The sequence below is a fragment of the Amia ocellicauda genome, chromosome 11 (assembly GCF_036373705.1).
Source record: "Amia ocellicauda isolate fAmiCal2 chromosome 11, fAmiCal2.hap1, whole genome shotgun sequence".
Classification (NCBI taxonomy): domain Eukaryota; kingdom Metazoa; phylum Chordata; class Actinopteri; order Amiiformes; family Amiidae; genus Amia; species Amia ocellicauda.
Genome location: NC_089860.1, coordinates 6,699,134 through 6,726,026, shown reverse-complemented (window position 1 = coordinate 6,726,026; position 26,893 = coordinate 6,699,134). Strand labels below are relative to the sequence as shown.

At 38.6% G+C, this 26,893-nt stretch overlaps 1 protein-coding gene across 1 annotated transcript in view; it reads right to left on the bottom strand.

Moving 5' to 3' along the window:
• Positions 1-26,891, bottom strand: part of galnt10 (UDP-N-acetyl-alpha-D-galactosamine:polypeptide N-acetylgalactosaminyltransferase 10 (GalNAc-T10)) — a 97,057-nt gene extending 70,166 nt beyond the window's left edge. The window contains exon 1 of the mRNA XM_066716471.1: positions 26,733-26,891. Coding sequence (XP_066572568.1) covers positions 26,733-26,891 — 159 coding nt within the window. The remainder of the gene's footprint in view (positions 1-26,732) is intronic.
• Positions 26,892-26,893: the final 2 nt, after the last annotated feature.

Sequence of the window (26,893 nt, the reverse complement as noted above, 5' to 3'; positions counted from 1 at the left end):
TGCTGATTTTAAGAGATTATTTAAATCCATTATGGTAATGATTATAAGGTGGGATATTATTGTGTTTTTACTAAGGTGCATTACTTGCTTTTCTCTTGCTCCACAGTGATGGAATGAGCTGGGTGTGAGTAACTGGACAAGACATCTGTTTACTTTGGATTAACCCTAGACCATTCTCATTGTCTTTTACACATTAAAAGTTGCTAAGGAACAGCTAAAATTCCACAAACACTTCCTGCTGCAGTATAATCCAAGCAAACAAATTACAGCACTTAATTTCATCAAAAGCCTATTGCCAGCATGTAAACCAATGAGAAGAAAAATAAGTTAGCGTAGATAAAATATAGGATGAAGTTTGGGTTGCTACAAGATGCATTGCCTGACTAGTATTGAAAGACAAGACAAAAGGATTGAAAAAACTTCTTAGCAGAAGATTGAAATAGATTGAAACGATTAGTTTAGGTCAGATTTATTGTGCAATCGCCAACAAAGTTACAGCAAATTGAAGGCTCAGAAAGCACAAGACTGAGCCTATATAGCCACCTAAGACCTAAAAGACGTGTAACATTTGGACAAAATATTGACACGGCTAGTATAATCTTTAAAAGCAGATATTCACACATGCAGTTTTCTGCTTACAAGCCTTTTGTAAAAGCACACTATGGAATTATCTGGATGCTTTAGACTGCCCTTGATGCTGCATTTGCCTGCGCTGCTCATCAAAATGTTACACAGACTGCAATGAAATCCCCAAATATGCTTTCATTTATTGGCAGACAAAATACACCGATCAGCCATAACATTATGACCACCTGCCTAATATTGTGTAGGTCCCCCTTTTGCCGTCAAAACAGCCCTGACCCGTCCAGGCATGGACTCCACTAGACCTCTGAAGGTGTGCTGTGGTATCTGGCACCAAGACATTAGCAGCAGATCCTTTAAGTCCTGTAAGTTGGAGCCTCCATGGATCAGACTTGTTTGTCCAGCACATCCCACAGATGCTCGATTGGATTGAGATCTGGGGAATTTGGAGGCCAAGTCAACACCTTGAACTCGTGATTCATCAGACCAGGCCACCTTCTTCCATTGCTCCGTGGTCCAGTTCTGATGCTCACGTGCCCATTGTAGGTGCTTTCGGCAGTGGACAGGGGTCAGCATGGGCACCGTGACTGGTCTGCGGCTACGCAGCCCCATACACAACAAACTGCAATGCACTGTGTGTTCTGACACCAGAACCAGCATTAACTTTTTCAGCAATTTGAGCTACAGTAGCTCGTCTGTTGGATTGGACCACACGGGATAGCGTTCACTCCCCACGTGCATCAATGAGCCTTGGCCGCCCATGACCCTGTCGCCAGTTCACCGCTTTTCCTTCCTTGGACCACTTTTGATAGGTACTGACCACTGCAGACCAGGAACACCCCACAAGAGCTGCAGTTTTGGAGATGCTCTGGCCCAGTCGTCTAGCCATCACAATTTGGCCCTTGTCAAAGTCGCTCAGATCCTTACGCTTGCCCATTTTTCCTGCTTCTAACACATCAACTTTGAGGACAAAATGTTCACTTGCTGCTTAATATATCCCACCCACTGACAGGTGACATGATAACGAGATTATCAGTGTTATTCACGTCACCAGCCATAACATTATGACCACTGACAGATCAGTGTATATGTAAGGAGAGGTTTCCCCAAGTGGTTGAACACATAAAAACCTCAGCTCAGAGGGCAGGCTGAAATGACATACATCACTGGAGCCAATATGGACGATCTGGCTTGACTTGATTAGTGTTCCCTCAGCTTTTCGGTTAACAGTGACTTCTATAGGACAGCGTAGTAGCAGGAACGTAAATATAATACCACAAAAGGGCACTACTGCACCTGGACCCTAAGCCTAAAAGGGATGCAATGCATCGCTAATAAAAAAAGACTTCAAAGTTGTCAGGAAGAAAACAAACAATTAGAAAATGCAGTTGTGCAATTAAGACATTTTCATGATTGTAACCTTTAAATAAATAAATACATACATACATACCTGAAATAGCATAACAGAGAAACACTCCAATAAAATTAATTTCTATCCCCCAAATTATTATTTATGTAATTATGTATGCATCTTTGTATTCATGCATTTTTGTGGTGAGGCAGATTCTTAAACTTGTTGCAGAAATGGTTGTCTGTGGGCTGAAAATCACAATAAGGTGACAGCGATAGAAAAACTACCTCAGGTAAACACAAAATGCGCATAATATAAAAACAGCAGATGTAACGCTGCTATAAAGAATAAATCATGATATTAGCTTTTTAATTCCCCACTCACCTCTGCATGGTACCAATGATTTTAGCAGTTTGAATCCCTGAGGGACACCAAAGCTGACAGTGCCATTTATTTTATACAGCACTTCCAGCTGTTGTACTTCCAAACCACTCACCCAACAAGAAATATCATACTCTTAAATCAGGATCATGCCCTTCAAATATTGAATTACTGCCGGTCACTGGAAGCAACAGATTGTTGTTATTTATTTTCATCAAGGGTTCTTTCCTATGGATATGGGAAGGAAATTTCAAGTGGCCACTTTGAACTACCGAGAGATGCAAACAGGTTTTACTTTGTATTATTTGTAAATGTAAGATCACAGGTTAACATGGAGAAAATGCTGAGGACAGATCAATTCCATTAAAAAAAAACTATCAAGGCTGTAAAAATAGACACTTATTAAGAGGGTGTCTTGCTTAGGTCAGAGATCTGGCCCTGAAGAGACTTGTATGCATCTTTCAATCTGTTTCTAAAGATCACATTTACCTTGAGGAAGCCACTAATTGGTTTTAATCCTAGAGAAGACCAAGAAAATGGAAATCCAAAGACACTGCAGCTCTCCAAGACCAGAGCTGGAGAGCCAAAATTCTACATCTGAACACAACAATGTGTTTTAGAGATCCAGGACAATCGAAAGCATCATCATAACCCACAATGCAACTGCATCTAGTTTGGGAAGGAGTCCAGATACAAACCGGTGCAGCTGTTCAATTTTAAGTTATCACTTCAGTCAGTGTCACTCAAGAACCTTCCTAAAACACACTGAATATTATTTTTTGATAATAGTGGGAGTTTGTTGGCTCTGCTCCTCCCCCACCCCACCACGGAAGTTTTAATTTATTCTCATTCATACCACAGAAACTAGGGCTGACTGACAGGTAACCTTACTATTCAGGAAAGCTCCCACTATCGCATATCCTTTGTGAGGCACAGGGATAAAACCTGAGTTCAAGAAAAAAAGTTGGACTCACAGTAAAAGATGCTTTCCCTAAAGCAGAAACAAAGATGGATGGGGGAGGAAAAAAAGTTCATTACAACAGATCCTGTTCAAAGGCATCAAGACTCTACTGTCCCCTTTGATTAAATTTCTAGTGAAGAATGCTATGATATTCCACAGAGACTTGAGGCTTTAACAAGATCCACACATCCATTCTAGTAGGTGACAATGCAGGGTTACCTTACCCCCTCCTACCCCCACCACCCACCCAGATGTTATACCTCCTTCATCCCCAGGTATAGAAAAATAAATCCCATAATATAATAAATAAAGATTCAGTGTGTTCATCTAAACCAGGGGTTCATAACTGGCGGACCGAAGCCATTTCTTCCTGACCTAGGAGTGGCTCGCCCAAGTGAGTGCAGCCGCATAGGATGGATAAACGTGGGGGCGGAGCAGTGTCGATGTGTACAAACTTTTCAAAACTTGTCCCGCCTCCTAAAGGCAAATAACCAATCACACGTATCAGATATGTTCGGACCTGGAGCAGTTCTGTCTTAACAGGGTTGGTTTCCAAAAACTTCTGCTTGAAGGCGGGTCTAAGCAGAGTGGCCGCCGGGAGGAAGTAAACATGAAGTTACTAGAAATATTATGCAAGCAGAAGACCGGCTTTAAGATCTTAATCGTGAAACTGTGAAATATAAGTAAAATATACCATTTTATATAGAGATTTACATTTTGCACAGAATAAACACTAGCATTAACAACCGTGTCAATTGCATTTCCATTGTGGTTTCGATGTACATTTTCAACATTAATTTTGAATAGTGATCATCAACAGGTACATTACAGGCTCACACCTGAGTATTATTACAATATGTTCAGGTATCGCTGTTGTTGGTAGGACTACAGAAAAAAGTATTTGTTTCTCCAATCAGGCAAAAATGCAGTAGGTTTAACAAACTATTTAACAAACGGAGAGATGGGAAAATAAAATAATAATAATAATAATAATAATAATAATAATAATAATAATAATAATAGGCCTATATATAATCAGAGTAAAACAAGAAAAGGGCATGAAGACATCACTGGAGTGGCACACAGAGCTGTATAGGTTGGCATGCCAAGTGAGCAATCTTTTTTTATTTTTATTTTTTTGATAGCCCTCCCCTCAATTGCGTGAACTGATTGGCACAGTCTATATATTTGCCAAGGACGGCACCACCCCCAAATAATTGAGAAGCACTCAGGTTATTTTCTGAATATTCGTGTTTAAGGTCGATTTATCGTTGTGCAGATTTCCGCAGTTCTGCATAGATCTGCAGAGTCCTGCGCTGCACAAACGATTTTAATGTTATGATGTTGTTTATGCTGCTGTGCGGTGCTGTGGGAGCAGGAGGAAGATGACAAAATGTAAGTCTGACCTGTTGTGATTCATTGTGGTAGGCAATGGACGTGTTTATTGAACGTGTGGGAAAGAAGAATCTTGTTTACCGTTATCTCCTGTATCAAATGGAGAACCCCACAATCATTCATATATAAACAATTTTTATGATTTATTTCTTAGCAGGCGCTCTTATCCATATTAACACTCTGACCATTTTAAACCTTCATAAAGTTAGCAAAAGAAAGCTGTACATTTTCAAAAATACATAAAGTATGCCTTCAATTTGTAGAGTACAGTGCATACTCACTGTTTTGATGGTGGTTTGATACCACTGCAGTATTTATTTATTTACAAAAACAGTGCCACACAAAGTACATTAATGTACTACCAGTTTTAGTAGGGGGGGTTAATTTGTGGTTTTAATGATTTTTTTTTTGTTAAATGTACTTCAGAATTATAATCCTCAAACTTATTTATGAAATGTGATTCATGCATTTTACTGCACTTTAGCAATACAACATTTAAAATGATGTATTCACTGTTTGATGACCTTATTCTTTATGTTGTGACAGGCTTTGTAAAGTTGTTTCACTATGTACAATTAAGCATGATTGATCTTATTTGAATGAGGATTAAAGATGCTCATTGTCCAAAAAAAAAGCTCACCATCCCTGCAATAGGCTAATACAAGGATTAAAAATGTTTGCATGCACACACATATTAATATAACAATCAAGTGAGCGCACACCCCCCCCACCAAAAAAACATGAGGCCATTTGATTCATCAGCCACTGAAAGAAATTATTGCAACTGACTCACCTGGCAAAGACTTCCTCTCCTCTCTGGACAGGTGAATCAGTTTCCCTTAATTTCTTCCTACAGTGCCGATAAATCAGTACAAATTCACAACACTTTTAAATGTCAATCACCATTCTACTTGTCAAAGTTTTTGCACATACATTAATTTGTACCTGGACTTGTACTTCTGCAACTGCCTTGAATTGCAGAAAACAGACAAGGAAAAAACATGCTGAATACAGTGGAAATAAACTGTATATACACACAAACAAAAAATATATATTAATACAATAGTTCTACACTCTTCTGTTTGACTTGGTTGGCACTCATGCTGAACACTGGTGAAATGCTAAAGCTGGGACCAGATGAATTTGCAGAGATTCACTAGGAATCTCAGTTACACGCACGATATAAATGCAAACACTTGGAAATGCCTGTTAGATAAAAAGAATCAGATCGCACATACCTCTGTTAAGGTTTTACTTGATCGCTATTCAAGCGTGCAACAGTCCCTTGAGTGATTGGCTATGCTATACAGTACTATCATCTGTAGTTGTGCTATATAGGCTATATATTTATTTTTTCTCTGTAATATTCCTTTTTTTAGATTGGATTCTACATTTTTATGTGAAAACACTGTACAAGATCTTGGCACAATGTAACTTTTTATAGTTCACTGCTCAATGCAAAGATGTCATAAATAATCAGAAAGAACTGTAGGCATCTCAAATACTTCTGTAGTCATTTTACTGTTGAACCTCTTTTCAAAGTGGGTTGAATTCATTAACTGGTGTAGATGGATGATAGTATAAAATAAAAATAGTTTGTGGTCTCATGGCTAAGAGCTCATCCCAGGAGCAGGGTTGGGGTCAATTCCACTTTTTCCAATTCCAATTCCCTTTTTCAGACCCATTCCAAATTCTAATTCCTATTCTTTTTGCCACGGAATTGGAACTGAATTGAAAAGGGAATTTCAAACGGAATTGGAATAGAAACACTGGGCCCGAGCTCAACACTGCCTAGGAAAACAAAGTGGGGAGAAATAAATAATAATAAGAAGAACAATAAACATACAAAACTAAAACCATACACTACTTGATATTATGATTGCATTTCAGTCATGTTTATGTCTGAAAGCGGAGAAGCTGAGATACGGTATTTTGTTCTCAGGGAGGGTTGCTGTTGATGCCCAGAACTGATTTCTTAATTTCACCTGACTTTGATCCATTCTGACTGTTATTCTTAGTGTATTACTGCAGTCACGTGAACTGACGGGGGGAAAACAAACGGAGAGGGAGAGGGAAATGCTTCATGGTGAACACTGACCTCCACCTGCTGAGAGTGAGGTCACATGAACACCTGACAAACTACTACTAGAAACAACTGAATGAGAGAGAGGTTCATAGGTTTGACACTTTAGAAAGCCAACCCAGAAAGGTACAACCATCCCACCCCCGTGATTTAAATCTCAAATGAATCCTCAGGGGTGCAAGACAAAGAGGGGAAAGCTGAGCCAGTCAATATATAGGCAATTATTCATTTGCATGACAACTTGGGTTCATTTATGGCTTTACAATAGCTGCCGATGGTTGTGTAATCAGTATGCGAGGCAGAGCGTAGATAATCGAATAGGGTTATAACATATGGGAACAGTCACATTTTGTGCATTGTTTTTATTAAGCATCATCATCAAAGCTTAAATTAAACTAAAAGCAAAAAGCTAAATAAATAAATAAGCAAACAAATGCTGCTCAGTTTTACCTGGCTGAGTGAGTTTTAATTAACTTTAATGTACCTTTATAATGGTCTGTTCCTGTAATTGTAACGGTGTTCTTTGCAGAGGTTGAAAGGACTGTCAAAGGTGCACTGAAATGTTTAACAATTAAATAATCTCTGACCAGGCTATGAAACAGAAGAGAAAAACACACATTCCTGCGTGCATGCATACATAAATTAATTCAATTTAAAAAAAAAAAAAAAAAAAAAATGTGCAATACCAATTCTCAGTTCAAGAGACTCATGGCTCTTACGTCATATGGAAACTGGTTTCTGAACCGAAAGGATTTGAGCTCCCAAAAAACATTACAGAAGACTGGTTTTCTAAAATAAACAGTAATACATTCAATGTGTTCAATCTAGCCGGTGTCAGATATTCCTAATATTTCCAGTCATTTAAATGAGCTCCAAACCCACCGTGCAAGCTCTTTTAGTTGCACACCCTAACAGCAAGCTTTTTAAGAGCCATGAGTGTACAGGCTAGTGGAAAGAATTAACCACCCTTCAGAACCATCATGCGATTTGTCCCACTGTGGTTGTATCATTAATCTATAGAGCTGACTGGCACAGAGACAGTGTAAGTGGACTTCATTAAATACAAATGCCCAGATGTCACCACCCCCCCCGACACGCAATGCAACACACTAAGTAACATTCTTGTTTATGAGGAATCCAAAGGGTGCAGATAGAATTTATAGTCCATCAGCAGTCTGGTATAGCATTAAAGGATTAATGCCTTTAACCCATTACTGAGAAAGACACATCTCATAAAGAAGTAAAGGGGATTTGTACCATTTGAACATTGTGTAAAATGCACATTAAACTACTGGTTTGGAGGTAGTGAGCAGGATTTAAAACCAAACGCGTCCGTGTTTTGTGGACGGTTAACTTGCTGGTGCTGGACGTGTCCGTAAGCGTCCGTCTCACGGAGGACATGATTCACTTTCAGCAGCAGAGGTTTGCGTTTGACTTGTACAGGGGAGATCCGATACATTGTGTCGGAAGACATATATAAGTGCCATGTGCGATCACAAAGAAATTACAGTTTTATTAGCAGCATGGATTGAAATGCACGTACAGAAACAATGACTGCTTACACTTAATATCTGAGTGTATTAAAAACTTGGATTTCACAGGACCGGTGCAGTGCCGTGACTAGTTAAAATAAACTGAAGGATAATAATCGGATTGGTAGCAGCCGATTTTATTAATATTTTATGAACAACTGGACAGTGGTTCAGGCTGTGTTTTGTGAATGGTGTGCAGGACAATCCGCAGACAGTCAGTGTGAAGGCGAACACGATTTAGTTAATGTGTCCATTTACAAGTTAAATTAATGAATAAATAAATACAGCAGATCTGGGTTTCCCTCTAAAACATCAAGGACTAGTTTAATAAATGCGTCCATAAACGCCATGACTGAGACGTGCACAATTTAGTTAAACTATAACCTGCTATATTGTATCTGGATGATCAATCGTGAAACATGTGTATTTTGTTTCAACTGTAACTTGCCCTAGTAAAGGACGTCTGTTAAGTAAATTATAAATAATACGGCAAAAAGTATTGTTTGCAGTTACAAATCTGTAGTAAGAGTAATAAATTAAGGGAGTCACGCTGTGCCGTTTAAAATACATATACTAGCACAAATGATGACGATAATAATAACAATACACATTTGCTATTTAGTATTATTGTTGCACATGGAAACGTATTCTTATGGGGACGTGCTTGTCTGAATATAATGTTGTCTATACACGTTTAGCTCTTCCTGATATCTCTTAAGAGAAACGTGTATTTATTACGCGGTATTCAATCATGTAAAGGAGAAAGAATAAAACAGATACAACAGTCCTCTCCACGTCAGGCTGTATCGCTCGTAGTGTTGATCTCTGTCTCGGTTTTTAAAACTAAACAAACCAAACCCACAGTCGCTGCTCCTCCCATCAGAGGGACGGACTTCACAACGGCCTGGTTTTGCAAAAAAAGCTCTGGGACGCGTCTGAGGATGGAGAGTCTAAGGCTAAACCAAAGCCTAAAACCTTAAAATAAACCCCATGTACCAACTACTTCCTATTACTTAGAAAGAAAATACGATCGGGTGCAATTTTGTCATTTGCGAATCAGGTCAAATTCTTGGTCAAATACACAAATTCAGGTCAAATACACATATACATACATACACACACACACACACACACACACATGTATATACGTGTATGTGTGTGTATTTATATATATATATATATATATATACACACACACATACACACACACGTACATATATATATATACCGATCAGCCATAACATTATGACCACCTGCCTAATATTGTGTAGGTCCCCCTTTTGCCGCCAAAACAGCCCTGACCCGTTGAGGCATGGATTCCACTAGACCTCTGAAGGTGTGCTGTGGTATCTGGCACCAAGACATTAGCAGCAGATCCTTTAAGACCTGTAAGTTGCGAGGTGGGGCCTCCATGGATCGGATTTGTTTGTCCAGCACATCCCACAGATGCTCGATTGGATTGAGATCTGGGGAATTTGGAGGCCAAGTCAACACCTTGAACTCATGATTCATCAGACCAGGCCACCTTCTTCCATTGCTCCGTGGCCCAGTTCTGATGCTCACGTGCCCATTGTAGGCGCTTTCAGCAGTGGACAGGGGTCAGCATGGGCACCCTGACTGGTCTGCGGCTACGCAGCCCCATATGCAACAAACTGCAATGCACTGTGTGTTCTGACACCTTTCTATCAGAACCAGCATTAACTTTTTCAGCAATTTGAGCTACAGTAGCTCGTCTGTTGGATCGGACCACACAGGGCAGCCTTCACTCCCCACGTGCATCAATGAGCCTTAGTCGCCCATGACCCTGCGGCCGGTTCACTGCTTTACCTGCCTTGGACCACTTTTGATAGGTACTGACCACTGCAGACCAGGAACACCCCACAAGAGCTGCAGTTTTGGAGATGCTCTGACCCAGTCGTCTAGCCATCACAATTTGGCCCTTGTCAAAGTCGCTCAGATCCTTACGCTTGCCCATTGTTCCTGCTTCTAAAACATCAACTTTGAGGACAAAATGTTCACTTGCTGCCTAATATATCCCACCCACTGACAGGTGCCATGATAATGAGATTATCAGTGTTATTCACTTCACCTGTCAGTGGTCATAACGTTATGGCTGATCGGTGTATATAACTCCATCACCTGACTATATTGTTATATTAAGTCTTAATAAGTTCATAAAAGGAACCATTCAAAAGTGAAAATAAAACCTAAGCAGGGAGGAGTTATAAAAGCTTTATTTAAATACAATGAAAGCAAATTGCAATCAAAGCACATTAAACTATGACCAACCTTAGCTCCCCACAGTAGATAGATGCAGAGAGCTGTAGCTGTTAGCACAGTGCTGAGTTACACAGGCAGAACAGAAGCACTGACTTATCACAAGCTATTAGTGAGCACTCAGCTCACAGTGTGAGCCTTGTCTGGCTTGTGTAGTTTCTTCTCTTTCATCACTGCATGCATATGATGTAGCCCCATCTCCCAGTTGTAGTCATTACGAAAAAAATCCTGCTGTGTTCTGTCTATAGGATTTCCTGGCGGAGAACATAGTTCAGTCGAGCTATGTTTTCTGGGTCGGTGTTCTCCAGGCATTTTTGTTTGAAGCCAGAATAGAGATTTGAGGGTGGAGGTTTTATTGCATTCACTTGAAGTCCTCCTTTCAGAGAACCAACAATCCCCCAAAAAATAAAAAAGTATAACAAAGCACAAGCTCATGAAATTCTCATGACAGAAAGCATTTACTCTCACACAGTCACATCCAGCTACACAAGTTCAGATAACCGCGACTCGCTTAATATTAAGCCGAGTGTTCTTTGGCCGCTCACGTCATATGACAACTTGGAAAAGAGAAGTGTGGCGTTTGTGACAAAAAACATAAAATATAGAAGGAAACCCTGCAGCTGCCAGGTCTAATATCATCCCTAGCTTCCTAAGAAGGAGGATGATATTAGGTGACGTTTAATCCCAATTGAGAAGCAACCTACTGTAAATGCCAAGTGTTGTTCAGTTCATCAGATTGAGTCTAGCACTTTACAACAAGAGAGTTAAGGATAGAAAAACAAGACTTCAGGGGATCCAGACCGAACACAGGCTAACTCTTAAATAATCCTTGCTAAGTATAGGAGATCTGTAAAAATGAAGCACTAAATCACATCTAAAAGAGCACCTCTTGTTACTCCTAATATAAGGTTAATTGGAGGACGCATCCAGTGAGAGTTTCTGCCCAGCATGCTTCCTGTAGCATGGCTTCACATGCACTCCAATGCTGGCTTTGTTTTAACTGGCTAGACCTTGGGTCAATTACAACGGTGTAATTTTCATTACTAGAACTGATCAGTTACAGTGCAGTTAGAGTCCAATTGCTATGCTTAAGAAGTTTTAAATGTAATCAACATGCAGTACTCTGCAGGCAAATTTTGCTCAACCATTGCCAGAGATGGTTCCTTGAATGCCAAGAAAATCTATTTTGGCAAAATGTAAAAAAAATAAAAAATAAACACATAAATCCAAAGTACCACAATGTGTAATGTTTTGTCCCCTCACTACATACCAGATCACCTTCTTATGCATTACCTTTTTGTGTCATTGTTATTCATGAGCTTGATTGTAAAGGAACAGAATATCACTATTTCAGACTCCAAAAATTTGCATCCACTACATTTGACCACAGGTCTGTTGCTACTAGCTCTACCCAGAGGGAAGTGGTGTATGATAGGCTGAGCATCACCAAGTGTGTGTGGGTGTGTGGGGGGGTAAGGAGAATCCCATTGGCTGAATTCCATGACTTCAGTGCACATTAGTGACTCCCTGTGGCTTCTCTGGGACCCTCAAGTCAGACTGAGCCGAGTAATTGGGCAATTCCAAATCAGGCAATAAAGGAGAAATATAATTTAATAATTTAAAAGAAAAAGGGATAATTAAATGAAAAGAACCATGGACAAAGCAACGACAGGATGATAGAGTCTTAAAAGAACATTACTTATAATAAGGCAGCAGTCAACCGCACAGTCAAAGACTCCATCCATTAACCAAAGCTCCATCCCCTTTATGTACTACTTTAGCCTTAGCTCAACTGCCCACTCATATCAAATTATATCTCACCAACAACATCCTTTCATTTAGATTTGATTGTAGCCATGCACACAAATCCTGCCTTGCATAGTTTCCAAATCATACTTAATAAATTGAAGTCATGGTTGATTAGCTATGTGGAAATAATACAACTTGGTGATATTATTATTATTATTGTTATTATTAATAATAATTTGTTGACATTTATGCTAAACCATATGTGTACTAAAGCAATAAGCTTTTAAAAAAAGTGAACTGCAACATTTTATATTTTCTGCATGTCTGGGGTGTTATCCAGTCCAGTCTTTGAAATAGTTAGGAAATTATAGTAGGCTGAGTTAAACATAACTCATTACATAATTAATAACTTGAATGTGGCCAGACTCGATTGCTTTAGAAAACAAACCATGAAACAAGCCATTAAAAAAAAAAAAAAAAAAAGTTAAAGCATTAGTTTATGCTGCACAGTCATATTAATGTACAGGAAGACGTTTCATTGATGGCACTTGAGGAACTGCACACGGAGAGAAAATAATTGGATTGGATACAAGTGTCTGTACACAGTGCTCTCATTCAAGTGTGTACTGTACATCTGCAGCTGCCAGGCACAGAATAAAGGTTTCCTTTATGGAAAGCTGTAACACATTTTAAACCACATTAATCCACCAAAGGAAAAGGAAAAAAAAAAAAAAAAATCACTTCTGAAGTTTTAGCATGTTAGAGATGGACATTTACAGCGTGTTCGATGAGGTATGAGGTTCTCTTTTTGGTAACCTGGGTCTGAAAATGACTGTAATGTATAGCTTGTGGTAGAGGACTGTGTCATGGTGTGATAACTGCTTCTTTCAACTGAATATTTCAAAAACTAAAGACATGGCCATTGCCTTTAGAAGGCAGTTACAGAACCCCATACCTGTGGTAGTTAGAGGAAATGTCATTGAGCTGGTCAGAACATAGAAGTACCTGGGGACCGTGCTGGACAATACATTGACGTTTGAGGGGAACACAGATGCAATTTTAAAATAAGTCAGCAGTTGTGAGGAAAGCCAACATTATCCTAGATTGTCCTGATCACCCCCTCCTTGCAGATTTTGAGCTTCTCCCCAATGGCCCCCATGGCCATCGACTTGCTCCTTTTTAAGTGTAATTTATTTATGCATTTTATGTGCATGTTGTATAGCTATCTTTGTTGTAATGGTGTTTATACTGTTGAACCCTTCCTGTAGAACACATTTTCCAATTGGGACAATAACATGATTGATGGGTTAATTGATTGAACTTTCCTATAAGAGCAAATCTATGTAAGTTCTTTTTTCCCCAGCAATTTCATAATTTCCATGTAGTTTTATTTTTTATTTAGTGTGTAAGATTGATATTCAATTTCTGCTCAGTTCTCATTCTAAGTGGTTTAGTTCTTGTTTCAGCTCAAATTCACTGGATTCAGAGATATTTTTCAGTTTCGGAAATACCATTTTCACTTTTTTTTCACACAACTCTTAAAAGGTGGCGGCCTACACCTTTTCTGCACAGACAAAAATAAATTTAAAAAATTGTGGTTAGGGAATTATGTAAAATTATTAGTGACATGTCTACAAGCTCTTAAAATGTAGTAGTTAGCCATGTCTCAGAAAGACTAGATTCAAAACGTACTCCCTGCTTGGCATCTCTTTCCTGCAGTCCAATCTTCCTTTGCCTTTGTCAAATGATTATACAAAGTTTGTTTAACTGTTCAAATCAACCAGTTCAATAACTTTTGGAATCTGTCAAACTAAATAAATCAACATTTATTAATGGTGCAAATGCTTTCAATTACAAGTTTGTGTGTATGCATATGTGTATTTGTATGTGTATGACCATTAACAAGGCGTGCATTTAGGAGACATTTCACATGTTAACCCTTTAACACTTTCATAAACCAACATCAGTTGATAAAGGTGATGCCTCACAAAAAGCGCTATATTTAAATGGTTTGAAATTGGTTTATTTCAATAGTTTTTTTTTTTTTCCATGATTAGAAAAATAAAAATATATACCATAAGCATGTTGCTTGATCCGTATAAACTTGTATGTCTGGCAAGTAAAATTGAAGTCTTAATAAGCATAATTTAATTTAAGATTGAAACAATGGATTTTGCAATATTGGTAATTCGCCTATTAGTAAAATTAGCACCTACATTAAAATAAAGAGGGATATGATGCATCTCATGTCAATTAACAACTAATTAACTAATTATCCTCCTTGTGATATCGGTCTTGCCGATCCTGGTGTATGTGTATGTGTGGTTTGAGTTAGTATAGTTGGGGATAATGGAAATATGAATTCCCAATTCCCATTTAATCAGCCATGGACAAAGTAAGCACTGCTGAAAGTCTAGACACGTTTCATTGATAAAAATCATGTCTACTGCAGGTTTGACTTTGGAGATAGTAGCATTGACTGTCACATTACAGCACACATTTAAATGACTGAATCGCAATTCAGAGTGGGTTTGCTGTACCCGACTTAACAATGAGTTGTACTGTATGTTAATGACCGACTTTATTAGAATTATACTGATAAAAGAAGAGGAGTCAAATAGAGCAGAGCTTCTCACAATAGGCAGAGGAGAAGAGCAGAAAAAGGGGGGGGGGGAAATCACTGTGCTAATAACTTTTATCTAATCTTCCTCCCACTCGCTCGTCATCTCACTGTGTACTGTGCAGAGAATGATGATGACAGCTCACCAATTTATTGGAGCAAAGCTTGCTGGCAGTTCCTCTAACGCAACAGAGAAGCTGTAATACTCTGGGTCGCCTTTTGTTCCCGTTTAGATTTCATTGCTGATCTGCCTTTTAATGTCATTTGGAGCTGATAAGTGTCACAGTGTAAAAAGAGGGATCCCAAGTGGCACACCCTGTAAAAGTCTGTCTGGAATCTACGATGCGTCATATTGAGTGGTTCCAGCTGCTCTCCAGTCAAAAGTAGGCTATTGCTGGCTTTAACAGAGTTCTCTGGGGAAGGGATGAGGGGGGGACATAGTTAGTGAAAGATCACCTGGGCAGGCTGGGTATAAAACCGCTAAGCTCTTCGTACAGCAGCGCCTCTATATGGTTTCTTAGGCATTTTAATCTTTATATCAGTTGCAGCTGCTGCGTCCCATTGGTGTAACAACTGGGCAATGGGCGATTGAATAGTAGATGCCATGACAAGAATTTCAGGACAAGGGCCGAGTCATGTCGCTCTTGATGGAGCAGAGAGGTTGCGTGGATGATTAATTGCCCCAATTCTGGTGAGGAAAACAAATGCAATGAAAATAAAAGCATAGGAGAAACTAATGGTAGAGATTGTTTTTCAAATAAAAACATGGATTACTCTTTTCTGTGAGCAACCCAAGGGATGCATTTCAGATATAACCAAAGTATTGCCTAAACGAAGCCATTATTTGCATAATTTGACCAGATGCTTCAGTATGTTTAATATCTGCATGTGTATATTGCATACAGCAAAATACAACTTTAAAAGCACCAATACTGCAACATTTTCCTTATTAATGGAAACTTCCAGCTGTTTTTTTTTTTCCTTTAACACACAGCTGGAACTCACTTAATAGCATTGTCTACTGCATTTGATCTCAATTTAAAGCAGAAGAAAAACTATTGTGATTATAGTAGTCATTCTGGCTTTTAAGCAAGTGGAACATACATTTCCAATTTTATATCTTATAATAACTGCATTTTCCTCATATCAAAAGCTTTATTTCTTTATTCCAAAAAAGCAAATATAATGTAAGCTGTAGTGTACACTATTTAATGTTCTAGGGGTGAATTTAGCTGGTGTACTGAATTGCTGTGAAGTCAAGCTGTGCTGAAACCCCAAGCTCAGTCACAATCCAGAAGCCCTGTCCTAGTCAGCACAGTATGACTCTGAATCTAGACATACAATAACATAAGGGGTTGCAGACCCTGGCTATCTCCGTACAACATTATTAAGTACATGCTGGCTGCAAGGCAGGAGGCGAGCTGTGTATGTGTATGTGTATGTGCATGCTTGTATGTGGGATATCCTGAAGTTCAAACCCAGTCACATCATATTCAACAGGCACACAATGTGTAAATTCTGTAGATACCTTTGAATAGGTTACATAGTCAAGGCATTCATTTCTAAGTTTTCATTCATGATTATTATTATTATTTTTTTTTTTTTTAAGAGTTACAGAAATGCAGAAAATACAATATAAAAAGAATTAAAAAAAAAAACATTGCATATACTACCATGATATGATGTACAAGCCTGTGGCAAAATTAAATGAATAACACATTTTAATAAGGAAGAATGAGAAAGAATGTTGTCTAGATGCCACCTTAAGGTCTGGATATTTCATGAGGTTTTCAGCTATAAGAATGTAAATGCTGTCATGTATAAATGAAAGATTATTATTGTTATTATGTAACAATAATAATCCAGAGTAATTTACATATAAAAGTGGGTGATTAAAATAAAACTAAATCTACAACTGAAAATAACAAGTTAAAAAGTAATTTAATTCTACCTCAGTTTCTGTATCAGTGGCACCTGAAAATCACTTATATGTGATCATAGAAGGTGTAATAAAAGATAATGCGCAAAAACGTCAAGTAACTTTTACTGTGGTAATCTGTCATATAGAGAGACTTAAGAAACATGCAGTTTATATTTCATACTTTCTATATGATATTCTGAGAAGTAATTCTGTTTTTTTTCAGGGAACACATGTCATTTAAGGAATTTTGAAAACACCACCTAGATTTCACTGTCAACATATTTTCTTTCAAAAACCTGTTCTGACAGTTTGCTGCCATAACACAACGCTTCCAGTTTAATTCCTGCTTACACTACTACTGTACCGGCATAAGGACCCTACGTTTTAAAGTGCATTGTCATGTACACACAGAAAAGTGCACCTTTCAGAAAACTGAACACAGTTCTGTTTTCCAAATACATCACAGAAGTGGTTTTCACAAAACTTGATCTAATATAAACGTACAGACCTATAAACCTACAATTGCTCCTTGGAGAATAGGAGAATGAGAATAGGTCACAAAAACATTGCATTTATCGCATCGCGAGTATTTGTTCTTTGTAAGCCCTGGCCTATAACGCAAAAATATTTGTCTTTTGATTGTGTTCTTAGGCATTGTATTGATCACACCTGAAGCAAATAAAGTCGTTGCTATTAAAATCTGTATTTACACTTTTGAAACGAAGAATCTGCTAAATGGCAAAAGGAAACAGAAGATTATGAACTTCTCAAACCTATTTTATCTACTAAAGGGCAGGTTCAACAGGTTTCATTTTTAAGGAACCCTGTAAAAACAATGGTTTGTCTTTAGTTTGTTTTTGCTTCAGTAATCTTGTTAGCCTGCATATTCAAACTGTGCTTAAAAGTGCAGAGTAAACTGGCTAGCTGTTACACCTTACGGTAATTTCAATATTTGGTTTCAACTAGATATTAGAACATAAGAAAGTTTACAAACGAGAGAAGGCCATTTGACCCATCGTACTCGTTTGGTGTCCATGTGATCCAAGGATCCTATCCAGTCTATTTTTAAATGTTCCCAAATTTTCAGCTTCAACCACATCGCTGGAGAGTTTGTTCCAGATTGTGACTACTCTCTGTGTGAAGAAGCGTCTCCTGTTTTCTGTCTTGAATGCCTTGAAGCCCAATTTCCATTTGTGACCCTGGGTCCGTGTGTCCGTGTGTCAGGGTGAAAAGGTTCAGTTTTTTTTTTGGTCTCTTGGTTTCCGTCCCCTGGTTAACGGCTTCCCTTTTTTTGTCTCAATAGCAGCTTTAAGTACCCTTTTGTCTACCTGCACCCATTTCACACCTAACTAGCTCCAACTGGTTCCACCTGGCACAACGCACTTAGCAGAATTCCTGCTAGTCCTTGACTTATGCCTCGGTTCCACTGGCTTAAGCGTCGTGTCGTGCCATGCCGTGCTGGACGCGTCCGTCCTCAGACGTGTCCCAGAGCTTTTTTTGCAAAACTAGGCCGCTGTGAAGTCCATCCCTCTGATGGGAGGAGCAGCGACTGTGGGTTTGGTTTGTGTTTCGTTTTAAAAACAGAGACAGGAAACACTACGAGCAACACAGCCTGACGTGGAGAGGACTTTTGTGTGTGTTTTATTATTTGTGCATTACATGATTTTAAACAGCAGAAACGTGTATTTATTACACTAAGAGATATCAGGAAGAGCTAAATGTGTATAGTCAACATTATATTCAGACAAGCACGTCCCCATAAGAATACATTTCCATGCGCAACAATAATACTAAATAGCAAATGTGTATTGTTATTATCGTCATAATTTGTGCTAGTATATGTATTTTAAAAGGCACAACGTGACTCCCTTAATTTATTACTCTTACTACAGATTTGTAACTGCAAACGATACTATTTGCCATATTATTTATAATTTACTTATCAGACGTCCTTAACCAGGGCAAGTTACAGTTGAAACAAAATACACACGTTTAACGATTAATTATCCAGCGACAATATAGCAGGTTATAGTTTAACTAAATTGTGCACGTCTCAGTCATGGCGTTTAAGGACGCATTTATTAAACCAGTCCTTATGTTTTAGAGGGAAACCCAGATCTGCTGTACTTATTTATTCATTAATTTATCTTGTAAATGGGCACACGTTAACTGAATCATGTTCGCCTTCCTACTGATTGTCTCTGCGGATTGTCCTGCACACCATTCAAAAACACAGCCTGAAACACCGGCCAGCTGATCAGAAAATATTAATAACATCGGCTGCTACGATCCGATTATTATCCTTCAGTGTATTTTTAACTAGTCACGGCACTGCACCAGTCCTGTGAAATCCAAGTTTTTAATGCACTTGGATATTAACTGTAAGCAGTCATTGTTTCTGTACGTGGATTTCACTCCATGCTGCTAATAAAACTGCAATTTCTTCGTGATCGCACACGGCACTTGAGATTATATCTTCCGACACAATGTATCTGATCTCTGGCTGCCTCACCTGTACTGTCCTGTGTCTGTCTATGGCAACTTGTAAGTCCTTCTGTTTCTGTAAATCCTTCTGTATATTGAAGAGTGGATTGTGTCCCAAAAAGCAAATGGAGACAGAAAATTAGATTTTGAGATGGGATACAAGTTTTGACTAAGTTTGTTTGTTCATCTTAAGAGGGGTCGAAATGGTTGATTTGCATTTTAAGAAACATTGTATTCAGTGTTGGGGCCTTTGGTGGTTTTATTATTTGGTTGTTCCCAATTGCATTCCCATTGCCTTTCCATGAACTTTAATTCCTATTGCTGTGATCCTAAGCATGAAGAAACTCTAGATTACAATGGAAGGAATGGGGAGTGAAAAACAAGAATGGACTTCTCCTGCTTTTTGTGACGGCTCGAGAAAAGATGCACACAGGACCACAGCTGCTAATGCATAGATAAATAAATAACATAAAATAATCAAATCAAGTCATAATCAATGCAATTCAGACCTGACGCATTTGCTGTGTGTCCAGTCCACTGCTCCCCCTGTTCTGTGTGCTGTCTGTTCGAGTGAAATGAATGCTGACAGAATGTATTCAAAAGGTCCCATCAGAGGTCTTTAAGACACTCTAAACCATCTGCTGCTTTGGAGGTATCTTTAGGAAACAGTAAAGGCAGGATTCTATACACTCACGAACATTATACACCTCAAAGCACACTACACCTGAGCTCGGCATTGCAACCTACATGTGTGCTTTCCAAGACATCACTACAGAGACCTAAATAAAATAAATTAATGGCTGCATACATTTTTTTTTTAATGACTAATCAGGGGGAACCAGATACACACATTCGCAAAGCGCATGCATGACTGATTGACTTTGGCTGATTACTACATCTTGCACCTTTCATAAGAAGTGAGATAAGAGAAGCAAGTCAATTGCACATACTCAACACAGAGGAGGTGTGTATAAAAAAAACAAAAAAAAGATACAAGTAACAGTTTCAGTACTACGTGCCAGACTAAGCTTTGACCCTGGGACAATTCCACTGTAACAGTTTTTCAGCAGCACGGTTTAGCAGATTTCTCAGGAACAGCACATAGGCTGCCACACACAGTTTGCTAAAGAATACACTGAAATGCGAGGCTTCATATTTAAATCGGAACTGTCGCGAGTGACAACAAAATATGCTCCTAATACTTGATGTTATTGCACATATGATATTGGTCTGAACATACAAAGTCATTTTCAATTCAGTTTATATCAGTGTAATACTCTACTGCAAAACCACAAAGAAACCGATGCCAAACACAAAATCTGAGCTTTTATAAACATGGCGCTGGGGATATAGGACTGAAATTGCCTTCTGTGACTTCCACTCAAGCTGTAAATACTCTGCTGTTTGACAGAATATCTGACCGTAAATCTGGCTGATAGTGGTATTTTGAAAAGAGATGCCTTGCCCTGGCCAAAATGATGTTCAAAAAACCAGTAAAAGAAAGAGTCTTGCATTAATGAAATTAAAGTTCTGGCATATACTTTTTAAGATTGCTTTCACCTCTATTCATCAAGGTAACAGCTTTTGATTGCACTTCCACCAATTCCATTTAACAGCTCAGGATGTTCTGAAGCTTTGAAGTTGAGCCCTTGGGAAGTAGTTGAGAAGATCATGAAAAGAGGAGTCTAGACTATAAGGGAATGTAATATGGTGGTCTAGGGACACATCATGCTTTTGTAGGTCATGATATAATTAACAATTTTAGACTGTGTAAAGGAGATTACACAGGCAATTTGACACAAGTATTCAAAAGCCAGCTAACTGGACCAATCAAACTCTATGGTTGAAACAAAAACCTGACAGCAGCAGACAAGGATGGGCATGTTAGGAAAATAAGTTATAGAAAGAGTGAAGAGCAAGAATTTGACAGCTGCTTTCCCAGATCTCAATTAGCTTTTGTCCAAGTCACCATACACCATAAACAATGTGGCCAGATGGATAAGTACATGAGATTCATTACTGAAAACCTTCTACCCTTCTAAAATCATTAGAAATGAACAGTGCCACTTGGTGCCCTTCTCAAAGGCCTGTTAAGTAAACGTCACATCAGACAGTTGTGACATTCCTAACCCTTCATGAGATGCATGATGGCTATTGAGTTGTACAATACAGAGACAAGGGAATACAAATGAACAGGGTGTTATCATGACATTTTATTTCTCCCCACACAGACGAATAAGCAAAAAGTCTGCCAGGCTGCCCAATAGATCAGCAATTAGAATCAGGTTCATCCCATTGGTCACTTCTGACAGCCTGCTCACTGTGAACCAGTTTTTCAAAACAAATGCACCATGTTCCTAACATTTAATGAAGTTTGTGGAAGAGTCACAACAACAAAGGGGGGATGAAAAAAAGACAACACCATTGCAAAAGTTAAGAAACAGTCAAAGGAAGAACATGGCAAACCAGGAAGTCAATTAGATTGACATTTACCTAGAAGTAGCAGTCTTTCCATAAACTATTCCCCAAGAAGCCTTTCATTCATTTCCAATTATCCCCTTGATTTTCATTACATCCATCTTCTTTGATATTTGTATTATATCTTATACAACTGTGATGAACACCATCTTCACAGCTGGGATGAACACCTGTGCACTTGTCTATCTTAATATTCAGCAAAGGACACAAAATTGATTTCGGGACATTTTTTAATTTCTGAAGCAAAGAACGTTTTCTTTCCTCACCACAGTGATCGAACATATGTTCATTACTCCAGCCGTCCTGGGGAAATTTGGTTTCTAAGTGTGGCCTTAGTCTTCGCTTGACCTCTCTCAGTGTCTGTAAAGTTCAGTTCGACAAATCCAAGCAAAGAGCATATTAAAATCCCTGTTTTGGCTCCACTGGTAAACACACTCCAAAAAGCACAGAACATATTTCCAGCCTAGTAGAAGCCAAACTAAAAAATGAAAAAAAATGAAAGTCTTACTAAATACATCAAAGTTGTGACCCATCACGCATATGTTCTTTATTCTTAAAAGATGCCACTATATATAAAGAGATAATACTTTGTTAAATGACATTTGGGATTTTATTATGATTGGTAGGATTATTTTATTTTGTGTAACTGGTACATAAATACATAAATGATTAAATACCCCACATTTGTAAAGCAAACGCAAGGGCTTTTGAGCACCTGCTTCCAATTTAACTGCATGATCTTCTGCAGCAAGGCGTAACAGCATGATTAGCATACTGAATAGCTATAATACAGGGCCTGCTTTACTTAAGCAGAACACACACACAAAGGAGAAGAGTCCCCTTGTCTTAAGACAAATAGCTCATAAATTAAAATCTATATTGGCTTATTGTACAATACACTCAAAACAACACGTGCCAGTTATAATCTTTTCATCATTGCAAAGTACTCTCTCATGAAAGACGATGGAATGAACAATGATTTAACAAGTGACTTAGAAGCCAAGTCACATCCGTTTTTATCTGACTTATCTGAAAAAGAAAGGCAAAAAAGACTAAAACAAGGGCTGTACAGCTTTTCTCTTCTCCCGCTCCATCCACAGAATAAGAAAACATTAAATGGAGTAATCCAGTATATTGCATGTAATAAAAGAATATACATGTATCTGTATGAAACAGCTAATTGAAATAGGACACAGACAGCAATGTGCCAAATATGGCTTTTAGACAAGAGCATGTATTGATAGCAATTTCTATTATTAAAGAAGAAATACTCCATGCTGTTCTAAGTGCACATGTAAACACTCACACAAAGTGGATTTGTTTTATTTTATTGTATAGTATTTTACAGAGAGAGAGAGAGAGAGAGAGAGAGAGAGAGAGAGAGAGAGAGAGAGAGAGAGAGAGAGAGAGAGAGAGAGAGAGAGAACTACCACTTAGTTTTCAGACTGAAAGTGTGAGTGAACAATATTAAAGCACTGGCTTTGGATACAACTGCTTAGTTCCTTGTTTCAGAGAAGCTACAGGAAAGGCCTGTGGTGCTAGCGATTACAACTCACCATGGAAAGAAACACTAGGCCTCTCCATCAGTCCCATGTGATACAATCCAAAAATGAAAAATGACACTTGAAATAATGACCATGACTTATACTAGTTCAATGGTGGCATATCGAGTTAGCATACAGATTTGAAAATATCCCATAACAAGATAATAAAGAAGATAAATGGGCTACGTAACTGAACAAGCTGAAAAACTAATGGTTTGTGGCAACTATTACCATTTTTCTATACTGCATTAAGTTTAATAGAACATTTCCAAGTTAAACTAGAACTGTGGTGAGCTTACTCTTAGGCACTCCTGTAGGCGGATCGAGGCTGCTATCCCCAAAACAAACCAATTTACAGTTCAGTCAAATCTTCGGACAAGTACAAATTACAGCCTTGCAGTTGATCCAATGTGAACTACATGCATTTAAAATTAATCAAATGTATGTAGGTTCATTCTTTGCATTGCATCACATGCAATACTTTCTGAATAAAGGAAACGAATAAGCCTTTTTCAGGAAAAGACCCAGAAAGAGTACAAAGTAATTTTAGTAAATGTGTCTTCCTACACTATGGAAAAAGTTAGGAAAGCTAACCTATCCTATCCTATCCTATCCTATCCTATATATATATATATATGATCTTGAAGGGAAATTAAAGCTTTGGAGTAAGACTATTTAATTTAGTTTTACTAGCTTCACAGAAACAAAGATTAACAATTGCAAAGAGAGATGTGTGATTATTGTCTATATTTTTCTGTCCAAAAGTCTATATAAAAGTCTGGATAGATGGCAGGTGTACACTTGAGGCTGAAGCAGTGTTCTTGCCATAGTGCAAAGACAGGAATTTGAGTACAGCGCAGAATAACATTTATGTGCCACGCTCTAGCTGGGATTTGGCAATAACCGGATGAAACAAAAACTATAAACTATGCTGAACTATCCAGTGACTCCAGAAAACATGAATCATATTTCACTCAATTTAGCAGTCTCTGTGTTTTAAGGATTATTATGTTTAAGGCTTCTAATTATTTTTTAGAGAACCATATTTCTGGAAAATTTTATTACACACACACAGGCACACGCCAATCTTTTATTGTGTGGAAGTGCAAGGCGCATACACTTCTCCCTGCCATTTTAGAAGTGCATGACAGACTATGGATGTTTCTCATTTGATTATTAACCTCCCATGTCTTATTAACAAAAACACATTTTACATTTGTTTAATATTCAATGACACAAAGACAAAAGACATGCATATGAAAAGACATACTTGGGGGCATCTTTTTTCTCTTGAATTTAATGTGACATTTTAATGCAGATGACATTAGGGGGAAAAGGTCAGCAAACAAAGGTGCTTTACATTGTTGGTCACAGAACAACTACATCATCCCTTTGCAAAATTCAACCTAAGGCATAAGGCTTCTTAGAACGGAGACCTGCAAATTGGTAACCCTTGGTAAATAACCTCTGGATAATACTGACAGCCAAATATACATTCTTCAAAACAAAAATATGATTCAACAGGACACTCTGGCAGGCATAAGTCATGTTTTAGCAGTTATTTCATAAGAGAGGCTTTTTCATAACTGTGGAAATTTCAGATGGTCAATTAATAATTTGTGATACCAGAACAGCTCTCAGACAGCAGTTTTAAATCGCTTATTCGATAGGAGGCTCGGTGTAAAAGCACCGAGCTCTTTATTATAGTCCATTTACAGAGATGCCCACAGATGAACATATGAAGTAATGCCTAGGTAGGACTGCTAGCATGCATGAAGCAGACAAAGTTAAGGGAATGGTTTCAAAATATGACAATAAATAAATACATTCATAAATAAATAAAAGACCAGTCTTTAGAGGAACTGGTTTCACGAAAATACTTTTGGAATAGGTTCTAAATGTTTATTTCTACAGATTGGTGTCTGTATTTGAATATCCGATTGGCATCCAAAAGTATATCACCTGTATATCACAAACTTCGCTAACATGAAGAGCTAGCTATTTCATTCCTAATAGTTAAGGGCATTCATTCAAAAAATGAACATCAAGTACAAAACAATAGAAGTATGTGATAAAGTATGGAAGTGGTATGCTTTACAACTCATTAAATATGATTAGGATTAATAATAATAATAAATACATTTGCTTCTGTTCAGTCTGAAATCACGTTTCAAAGTTTACACACATGACAAAGCCGAGGAGATTTACTGACTGGAGAATACAGCCTATCGCATCTGGAACCGCTAGGCAGGCCTAATCAAAATTTTACATCCCTGGTGTACTCACTCAATTAATATTTTAGTGCTTAATCTGTTCTATATGTTGTGTTACAGCCTCGGGTGACAATCTGGGTTTGACAGAGAAGACAATAATAACGATATCAGGACAGACGAAGATTAGTCTAGCTTCTCCTGGTTTGTGGAGATGCGTTTCATTCATATTGTCCCCGTCTCCCTTGTGTCTTGGTAGAGAGAAAGTGACAGCTTATGGGTTTGGAGCCACTGTTGTTCAATGCAAGCGATACAGCTGTTCTTAGTATATACAGTCTATTTATATCACAGTATTAATATGCACGGTGTGTCGACACACACTTCGCATTGCAAAGACTGTCCCACGCAAAACATACAATCCGATTTCCATGGCAAAGTTTAATAACTTAACTTATGCATAAAACATGGCACAACTAGACCGATTTCAATGCCCCGGCCATCTGCTGCAGACTCGGAAAATATGGACTATAACAAGACGGAGGGAAAAGTACAAAGTAATTCGAGTAAAATGAGCTGCATTGGTGTCACCCCCACCCCCCAAAAAACTGCATCCTGCGGCCGTGCAAACTTGACATCTGTCCCCAATCACACAGGGCTGCACAGTTTGCAGGATTTCACTGAAAACACTGTGCAACACCACGGATACAAAGCTGTGGTACTGATAATGATCATATTAATAACAATAATAATAATATTTACTACCTAAATAAACATGTTTACAAAGGGAGGATGATCACTTAAGTCATCTTCCCGGACATCCTGGAGCTGGCACTGTTGGAGTACGTGGCCTTTTCCCATTGCAAAAAAGACAACACAACCCGAGCCTCATATGATTCAAATGTCACAAGTTGGCCGGGCAAAAAGCACAACGAGACACAAACACAAACATACATGCGCAAAGTAAGTTTATATCCCGGTGACGTCAAATGTACACTAACGTGCAATACTCTCAGTACGAGCAGGGGAGGAACAAAGTGCCGGGGAGGACGAAACCCGCACAAGTACACCGCAGCGTGGGCCACCTGTGGCTGTGACGGGGATCCCACCGCACGGACGCGATCGAGAAGAGGGGGTCGGCGGGTCGGACCCCTTCGCCTGCCTTACCTGTATACCGGGAAGCCCGGCAGCCCCTTCCACCAATTCCGGCGAGTTCTCAAACACCCTGTCTCGGTACAGAGACCACAGCCCCACGTTGGGCAGGAACAGGAGAGCGGCGATCAACAGCCCTGCGACCTGGAGCAGCCGCTTTTCTTTCCGCCTCATGG